The 10,519-nt window shown below is 39.3% G+C and overlaps 1 protein-coding gene across 1 annotated transcript; it reads left to right on the forward strand.

Annotated features, from left to right (window-relative positions):
• The first annotated feature begins 6,739 nt into the window (after window positions 1–6,739).
• On the forward strand, window positions 6,740–7,207 carry LOC147435233 (uncharacterized). The gene has a single exon (XM_086488086.1). The coding sequence runs from the start codon at window positions 6,740–6,742 to the stop codon at window positions 7,094–7,096; it is 357 nt and encodes a 118-aa protein (XP_086344212.1). The 3' UTR covers window positions 7,097–7,207.
• Window positions 7,208–10,519: the final 3,312 nt, after the last annotated feature.

Genomic DNA, 10,519 nt, shown 5'->3' on the forward strand with positions numbered 1-10,519 from the left:
CGGTGATGAGAACTACATAGAGGTTCTTGCCACGAGGTCGTTGAGAAGAGCGCGCACATCGTGAAAAGAGAAGAGAAGATAGTAAGCAAGTAGAGAGAGGGTGTTCTTCTTCGTCTTCTTGCGAACGAGAGAGAAGATCTTATGGATATGGTGATGGAGAGCATACACTACTCCGTATGATACGTACATTAGCCATGTGATAGTAGATGCAATTGTCAAGCATTGAAACATGAGCACTATATGTGAATTTGTAGGTTCTCTGCCAGGCTGGCTTGCTCCGCAAGGCAAAACAGGGTGCCCCCTCTGTGGCCTGGAATAGCTACAAGCTTTTGGGATTTTTTAAAAAAATAGGGCATTTCTTTTGGTGGTCAAATCTCACCCCTTTCCCTTCAATTTTTACCGTAAAAATTGATTAATTGGATAGAATTTTGGCAAATATTGTGGTCCTGACTAGACTATGTTGTACCGTGATGCCCCTACATAATTATAATTTTCTCGTACTGCCCCGATATATTTATGACGCAACTTTATATAAAAATAATTCCCATAAAAATATTGTTTAATCTCATTTCTTCACCAAATGTTCATTTTTATACCTGCCAGTGACTAAAAGTAATATTTTTATATTTATGCCATCCTAAAAAGCACGTTGCTTTAAAAAAAAGCTAAAAAGCACAAAAAGCTAAAGATGGCATAAAAAGGAAAAAAAAATTATATTGAATCACGGGTTCCCCTTGTCCACCCCAACAAGAAAGCGGACTCGCTTTTCACTAAAAAGCGCCAAAGATCATGAAAAGATAAAAATAGCGTGAAAAAACACTTACAAAATTGAATCAACTGTCTGTCTGATCTATTGAAACATGTTTTTTCTTTTCATTTAAAACCCTTACAACATTGCCAAACAACCATTTTGAACCAAAATTTCACAAATTGGATATCATTGGAATCTATTTTTCTTATTTTTAAAAGAGACCCAAATATCGAGGATCTTACACCCATCATGGATCGCGATCTATGTACCTTTTCTAAATTTCTAGAGTAGGATATAGCCTTCATTTTAACATCAAAATCCTTGTGAGAATACATAATGTAGCATTGTAAGCATTGACAAGGTTCATACTATCCTTAAGCTGTACTCCTTGTATCCATCTAGCATCTTCAAAAGGGTAATTTTTGAACTTAATAAAATACTATTGGATAATCTTACCATGTCATAGTACCTTGTCCTCATGCCGAAGGATAGCTTTGGGTTGTAGCACCTCTTCTTGATCTTCGACTCTGGTGGGTCTTCAATAATTGGTTCTCTTGGTGGCTCTCATTTGTAGGGCTTAAGTAGGCTTACATGAAAATCATTATGCATGAGCCAATGGTTTGGCAACTTGAGTTGATAAACTATGTCATTGATTGGCTTCAAGATTTGATGGCCCGTATGATTTTTGCCCGTCGTTTGCCTTAATCGAGCCTTGGAAAACATGAGTAAGACCCAATCATTTTCTTTGAACGTTAAGGCCCTTCTGTGATTATCAGCAGTAACATTTTGCCTTTGTTGAGAGATGGATATAGCCTCCTTAATCTTTTGGAAAGATTCTTGTAGGTCAAGGCTATACTCGTCAACAACGAAAATCTTCCCATGTACTTTAAGTAGCAAGGGAATTTTAGATCTTCCCTCTATGATCTCAAAAGGTGCCTTTTTGTAGCATTATGGACAGTATTGTTGTACGCATACTCTACAAGGGGTAAGTAATTCTCCCATTGTGAGCGTTGATCTAATTTTGTAACATAAGTCTTTAGTAGATTGAGAATTGTAAGATTGGCCATCTCACTTTGGCCATCCGTTTGTGGATGATAGGCCAAAGAGAAATTCAATCTTGTACCTAGATTTTCAAAGAGACCTTTCCAAAAATTACTGGTCATTCTAGGATCTCTATCTGACATGATGAATGTTGGCAATCCATGGTGTCTAAAAATTTGAGATATAAAGAGGGTTGCCATTTGGTGTGCTTTAATAGTCTTTTTGACAGGAAATAAGTGTGCTTGCTTGCTAAACTTGCCGCCTATTGTACATATTCCCATATTCCCATTGACAAACTTGGATAATCCAAAGATAAAATCCATGGGTATACTCTCCCATGGTGAATTAGGGATTGGCAATGGCTGGAGTAATCCAGGTTGCTTCCCTCTATCATACTTGGTCTTTTGGCATACTACACATTTTGAAACATAATTTTGTATGTATACTTTCATAATAGGCCAATAGAAGTACATCTCTACTCCTCAAAGAGTAGGTTGAATGCCTCTATGTCTTGCATAGGGAGGAACATGGGATTCATACATGACTTTCTCACAAAGGGAGTGGGTAACACATAGCCTATTGCCATGGAGAAGATAATCATTCTGCAAGGTAAATGGTTCTTCTTTCTTTCCCAATGCAAGGGCTGACAATATGTCTTTTAAGTCAGGGTCAGTAGCATACTCATCTATCATAGAAAATAGATCATTGTGAGTTTCTATAGACACCGCATTGACTCTTGGTCGTTGTGAAAGTGCATCGGCCACTTGATTATGCTTACTAGCAATGTGAGCAATATGGAAATAAAATTGTGAAAGAAAATTTTCCCACCTCATTTGTTTGTTGGAATGCTTGGTTTGCGTCCTCGTTTGCGTCATGAAGTACTTGAGACTTCGGTGGTCCGTTTGAGAAAAATAAATGGAGTCCCCAATAGATAGTGCTTCCCTGTTTCTAGGACATGTAGTACAGCTAAAAGCTCTTTTACATATATGCCCAAGACCCATTCATCGGTATTGAGCCTTCGGCTCTCATATGCTATGGCATGCCCAGCTTCTTGAAGCAGAACTGATCCAAGGAAATCACCACAAGCATCACATTGGATCTCAAATGGCTTTGAGAGATCCGAAAGCATAAGCATTGGTTGAGAAGTAAAGCTTCTCTTTGAGCTTGTCAAAAGAATTTTTCTCTTTAGCAGTCCATGAGTACTTAACGTTCTTCTTTGTTAAGTCATGTAATGGTCCTGCTATTTTAGAGAAATTTTCTATGAAGCGTTTATAGTATACACACATACCAATAAACCTTTGTATCTCATGTAGATTCCTTGGATTAGGCCATGCCTTTATTACCTCTAACTTAGATGGATCCATACGGATACCATCCTGAGAGATAATATGACCTAAGTATTGAATCTCTTGAAGGAAAAATTCACTCTTCTTTTGATTGATAAAAAGCTTCTTCTCCCTCAAAGCTTGAAAAAATTACATGGAGATGTTGCTTGTGCTCCTCCAAGGACTTGGAGTAGATGCTGATATCATCAAAGAAACTCCAATGAATTTGTGGTGGGGTCTAAAGATATTCTCCATTAAATGATTGAACATGGCTGGAGCATTTTTCAAACCAAAAGGCATGAAAAGATATTCATGAAGACCAAACGTTGTACAGAACAGTCTTTACGATATCTTCATTCACTATCCTTATTTGATGATCGCCACTTTTAAGGCCAATCCTATTGAAGTAGGTCAAACCTTGGATCTTATCAAATAGATCTTCTACCCGTGGTATGGGAAATCTGCTTTTGATAGTGATATGGTTTAGCGCTCTATTATCCACACACATGCGGTATGTACCATCTTTATTTTGCACAAGGACTGAAGAACAAAAGGGAGAGGATCTAGGCCTCACCATCCCTTTGTCTACCAATTCTTGTACTTGCTTCATGATCTCCTCTTGTTGAGCTTGGGAAACTCGATAAGGAGGCTTATTAGGCGGTGATCTTCTTGGTAGGATCTCAATTCGATGGTCATCATCCCCTCATTTTGGAGGTAAGTCCATAGGGATATCGTTGCTAAAAACATCTTGGAATCCATTTAGAAAACTAGACTAGTATAACTCTTCTTGATTCCTACCGTTTTCATTTATAAAACATTAGGACCTTTTATGGATTGCTTACAAAAATCATGTACGCAAAAACTGAGCTTTTCATTGATTTGTCAAAAGCAAGAGAATTTACAAGGGGTATGGTACGACCAGGCTGATCATTAGCATCTATGTACATGTTCTTTTCCTTGTACTTGAAATACAACCTTCTTTCAAGGAACTTTACATTAACAGCCATACGATCAAACCATGGTGCCCCTAGGATGACATCTTCATGTTTGAGAGGAGAGATGAAGAAATTCTTTGTCAACATAGCCTTGGACATGAAGCCTCAATTTCCCAATCAAGGGAATAATTGCGGCTTCTTGCCCCTTGAAGGCTCCATCGGCTACAACAACATCTCTCATCTCATGAGCTGGAATGCCTAACTTGGTGGCCAACTCCGTTGATATGAAATTGTGAGTAGAGCCAGGGTCAAACAAGATTCAGCTCGTGTATGTTCTCATCCTCGATCTACACAGCACCTATCAAACCCTCTATCTTGTCCCTCTTCTAAGAACTTATCCCTTCCCGAAACTACTGCAATCTCAAGCTTTAGCTAAACTTCTAGCTCAGTCGAGTCTCCTCTAGGCTCCATCAAAGACTCAAAGTCTATCTGATATACTTGGTCGTCTTAATATTGCAACGGCTCAATATTCTGGCCATTATTCAGCACCTAATGATTTTCCTTTGCTCCTTGATGGTGCTAGCAGTGTTATTGATGCTCTTGGATCATCTGATGCTCATCTCTGGTGTGCTACAATGGAGGCTGAAATGGCCTCTCTAACTCGTAATAACACTTGGGTTCTTGTTCCTCTTCCCTCACATCGCAAACCCATCACATGCAAATGGCTTCTTCGGTGAAAATATTGTCATGATGGCTCTATTGAGCATTGTGAAGCACGGCTTGTTGCTCGGGGATTCTCTCAAGATCCTGGAGTAGATTACTTTGAGACCTTCTCTCCCACACTTCGACTTGCATAATTGCATGTACGTTGACTGTTGGAGTTCAATATGACTTAGAAATGCAATAGATGGATGTTGGAACCGCCTTTCTTAATGGTGAACTTGAGGAAGAGATATACATGATTCAACCTCCACACTTTGTCAATCCTGATTATGTTTTCTGACTCTTACGGTCCTTGTATGGACTCAAGCAATCTCCTCGTTAGTGGAATGCTCGCTTTCACTCTTTTATGCACTTTATTCACTTCATACAACTCCAAACTGACCTCTCCATATACCTTCGTTGTCGTGGTTCACATTTTGTCATCTTAGCTTTGTATATGGATAACATTTTCTTGCTTGCAACGTCTCCCTCCCTAATGAAGCAAGCAAAATTGGTCCTTAGTGCTTATACATTTTACATGAGTGATGGGGGGGAAATTAGTTATATTTCAGGCATGCAAATCTTTAGACATCGCCCCAACACATACTCCACATCTCACTCAAGTGAAATTTGCAGAAGGGGTTGTAAAGAAGTTCAATACTAACTTTCACAAGCTTGTTGGACACCACTACCATTGATATGACAAGAAAAACACACACTACTTGACACTGACACAACATTATGGAAACACGATCCTCTTGCTAAATTATACTGAAGCATTCTTGGAAGTATTCGCTACTTAGTCTCATGTAATCGTCCTGATCTAGCTTTTTCCTCTAGTATGCTTTCACGATACATGCATTCTCCACGACATGAGCATCTAGTGCTAGCTCACCGTCTACTTGAATATATAAATACACACGAAATTATGGTATAACCTTTCGTAGAGAAAATATAATTGGTGGCCTTCAAAGTTATTGGTTATACGGATGCATATTGGACCACAGATTGAAGATTGAGGCATTCAATTAATGGTTTTGCCTTCACTCTTTCAGGAGGCGCCATATCTTGGAAGGGTAAACGTCAAGCTACTATCTCTCTTTCAAGTACCGAGTGAGAGTATAAAGCAACATCTGAAGCTACAAAAAAAGCTTTATGGATCAATAATTTCCTAAATGAACTTGGGTTTCATGTGCATGTTCCTATTGTTATATATTCAGATTCTATGTCTACCATAGAGTCATCGCGGAAGGCTAGACAATCAGATAAACATATTGATATTGCTAACCATTTTGTAAGAGAATAGGTTGAAGCCAGAAAGATAGCATTACTCTACAAGACTTCTAAGAAAAATGATGTTGATGTGTTTACTAAAAGCTTGAGCTTTGTGCAACATTTCAAGTGTGCACGGATAATCGGAATGGAGTTTCCAAATTGCTGACATATTTGTTTATGGGGGTGTTGGCGATAAACCGAATACCTCAGCAAAGTTGTAAAAGAACAAAAATATTAAATATTAAAAGAAAATCTTTCACTGAACTCACACAGCGGTTACAAACACAAGAAGTTTTGGACAAATTCTCACAATAATTCCCACATTGTGACTTACCTCAACATCATGAGCTTCTGTGAGGGAGGCACTACATACCTAGCTAGGTATGCGGTGCCTCTCAAGCAGAAGCTTATGATGTTATTCATTGTATGAAAAACACTGGAAAAGTCTCCGTTTTCCAGCATGAGAAAATTTCTAAATCTTCTTGTGAAACGCCGCTCCTTCTCTATTGTTTAAAAACACACACACACACACATATCAATATAACAACGACAGTTCTGCGTCTCTCTCTCTCTCTCTCCCTCTCTCTCTCTCTCTCTCTCTCCCTCTCCCTCCCTCTCTCTCTCTCTCTCTCTCTCTCTTTCTCTTTCTGTTCAGTAGTTGTCTACACTTGCCCCCCATTTATAGCCACTGGCGGAGAAGGGGAGTCAGAATGAAGAACAAGGGAAGGCGCAGCTATATTGTAGCACAGTTGAAGGGAGAAGAAGACACCAGTAGGAGGAGAGCTCATGGAGCACGAAGTGGAAGAGGGGTTGCTCAGCTGAAGGGAGCCCTGGCGTTACATAGCGCTGGAAAGATCCAAGGGAAGGTGATTCCAAGGCCAAGGTCCAGGAGAAAAGGGGCAGCTCAGGAGCTGGGAAGAAATAGCGAGAGCGAGGTCCATGAGGGGCAAGCAAAAGCGAAAGAGGAGAGGGTGGGAATGCTCCGCCTGTGGGGCAAGTCGAAGGGCAGCACCTTGTGGGGTAGAAGCAGCTCAGCTAAATGTGCCCCCCTGGGCCAGTGGCCTTGACTCCCTTCCTTTTCTCTGTGCCACGCCCTTCTCTTCTTCTTCCTTGCCTGCACGTGGCCTCCCACTGCATGCCATATTCGGCTTGCCTCCAAAATGAACTGCCATTGACTTGTTTGAAACAACACATTTAAAATACCTCATGAAGAGGTTGTTCCCACTAGGCTCTGCATGCTCACAGTTTGCCTTCGTCCCCTACATGCCTTGTCCACCGTAGTCTTGACTCAGGTCATCGACTCAATTAGTAGTAGCTAGCTAAAGAAAATACCATGACCTCCCTTGCAACTTGCATTTCATCACCTTCACAACGTGAATCATGTCCATGCTTGCTAGACTATTGGCCAAAAATTATCCTACCTACTGATTGCCATCTTCAAGGTTTAAGGGAGCATCCTTAGAGAGTTTAACCTCTGAAGCTTACCCATAGATGCATCTCGTATCCACTCTAGTACCAACTTAGAATATCATGCGTGCTTGATGATAGAGTTTTACGTCTTTGGAATACATTGGTTGAGAACAAACTGGGGAGCATCAACGCGAACACATGGAGGTTTTTGTGGTCTGTCAACTCTCTACACACTTATAGAATTTATGTTGATCCTTGTTTACAAACATATACATGCCTAGATAAGCATAATCCCTCTTGACTCTCATGGATTCATTGGCCTTGATGTATCTCGCATTGATTTTGTTGATCCAGAGGATGTGTCTTCTCCATATCCTCGTCACTTTTTGACACACGCACTTGAGTTGATGGATGCACTGGTTGGTATGGTTCCTAATGAAGATGATGACTACTCGTCAAAGATTCTTGAGCCAAACATTGAGGTGTGGCATGGTATGATTTATATGTTTCTTGATTTTTTCTCACCCGTTGTTGAAGGTGTTGTGAGATTTCTAACGATTTGCATACCTAGCATATAAACCCTAGTGATGGATGATTTGACATGGTTGAGGATTATTCAATACTCTCAAGATAGTCCTCGACTAGCTAACCTTGGCTTACTCAATACTCTCAAGATAGTCCTTGACTAGCTCACCTTGGCTTAGTGCAAACAACCCCGTTTTGTCCCTTACCAAGTCTCTAAAAAATAATGTCTTAGTAGCTCTCAGGTCTTAGCACACATATTCTAAACACCTTAAAAGTTTGGAATCGAGAATTCTCTTTAAAACAGCTTTAAAACCAAAACATTGTAAATATAGGAAACCAAATATGCAAACCTTTCCAAGGTAGTAGAGAAGAGAGATTGTATTATGCTTGGGGATACACTATTGAGAACCTCCCTATACATGTGTTCGGGGGAGTATTTTAAAGAAAACCTTTTTTTAAATGTTCGTATGAACAAAATGACCCCTTCTTTTAGGAAATGTTTCCAAAATGGAATATTAAAATCCCTTTTGTTAATGTCTTTAAATTGATTAAAATGTTTGCATTTTAAAAAAACTTCTCTTGAACTCACATGATACAGTAACATGACTACATAGTGCACCCCTTGAAGTATTATGTATGGCTTACAAGCTTTTTTCCTAGAGAAACTTGACTCAATTTGGATTTGTGTATCAATATATAGATCAGTTTTGGTGAACGAACTTGAAACATCACTCACAACCATTTCGGAACTAAGAAAAAGAAACTTGTTTGGCTTGTAACTTGAGTATTTTGGGCCAAACTTGAAAATAGTGTGTACTAAGTATGAAGAGGTACATGGATTGATGAAGAGGTATAAGCTTTCTTATTAGCTCACATACCCCCACTATGAAGAGGTACATGGATCTCAATCCATGTGTTTTTACTTATGAAGAATCTAAATACACAGATTTGTTCACAATGATGAGTTACATCCCCTTGGACAGTTTGTGTTTGATTTGGATAACTTTTGCTTATCCAAAATGTCAATGTTTTCTATCAGACTGTCTTGTTCCAATTCATCTTGGATGACATACTTCTAGTTATTCAAAATAAATTATAAAGCTCCAATGGACTCCTTATGACTGAGCCTACATGTTGTATCAACCCTATCTTAGTTGGCTACAATTCTTGGGGAGTGCACTATGTAATCATGTTAATGTATACCGTGAGTTCTAAAGGAGGGGTTTTAAAATGAAAAAAATTTAGGCAATTTAATAGAGATACATTAAAATAAGGGGTTTTTATATTCACTTTTGGAAAAACAAATTCTAAAATAAGGGGTCATTTTATTCATTCAGACGTGTTAAAAGAGGGGTTTTTTTAATACCCCACGAACGCATGTTATATAGGGGGTATTGACTGGTAAACCCCCGAGCTAAATTTATTGCATTGTGACCCAACTTCTTTAAGCTTTTGACTTGAGATTTTTCTAGGTGATTATCCACTATGTATAGACACTAATGGACTTATCTGCGTTTCAAACACATCAGTTGGGCAGAGTACATTAATAAAAATCCATGTTTTTCAGCATTTGGACTATTAGATGATTCTATTTGTAGTATATTTTATCATTTTAGGCCTAGTTTAAATCCCAAAATTCTACTTTTCCTTTGTATTTTGTAGTTTTTAGACTACTTACCCAGTTTTCTTGATTTGAAGAGGATTTCACAATCTTTTGAACTCAAAAGGTTGGTTCTCCATTAAGAAAAATATGGAGTTTACATGGGTCTTGTAAGGAATCCTAATTTTAAGGGATTATGTCATAAACTCTAATATCTAATATCTAACCAACCCAAATGATTTTCTCATATTCAATTGATCACTTAATGTGGGAGAATAAACGGGAACAAGTGTTAAGATATAGACATGTGCTTATAGATCTATCTCAACACGGGGCCAATGGTAAAGGGGCTCAAATGAGAGATGGTCTATCAAAGAGCAAGGCTAACTAATGGAGCATAAGACCTTAGGGTTAGCTTCATTGAAGAACTCCAATAATGTGTGTAAAAGGCCTTTGACCTTAGGTAAGCTAGGGCTGAGCTTGAGGCGCGGGAACCCGACCAAGCTCGAGGTGCTTGTCATGCTTGATAACTAAGGTGCTTGACGTGATTGATGATTGAGGTGATTGAGATGCTTGAGGTGCTTAATCATTGAGATGCTTGAGGTGCTTGACATGCTTGAGATGCTAGGGTTGCACTTAAGGTGAGAACCTAGCCCAAGCTTAAAGTGCTTAACGGCCAAGCTTGTGGTGGGAACTGGGCCTATGTATGAGGGGCTTGAGGTGTCAAAAAGTCAAATATTCAATCCCTACAAGGAGGGGGCGAGCCCTACATGAGGGAGGATGAGAGAGAACACCCACACACTCACACAAGGCATGCATGGTACAAAGAAAGCAAAAGGGACACTTGTCAAGTTCCTCCTCATGCTGCCCTGATGGTGTGCCTGAAGCCTATTGGTTGGCCACCCAAGAGGTCCAATAATATAATTTAGGAGATTTAATTAAATGATTTAGCATT

Source organism: Adiantum capillus-veneris, chromosome 18 (assembly GCF_014529385.1).
Source record: "Adiantum capillus-veneris isolate H3 chromosome 18, ASM1452938v2, whole genome shotgun sequence".
NCBI classification, from domain to species: Eukaryota; Viridiplantae; Streptophyta; class Polypodiopsida; order Polypodiales; family Pteridaceae; genus Adiantum; species Adiantum capillus-veneris.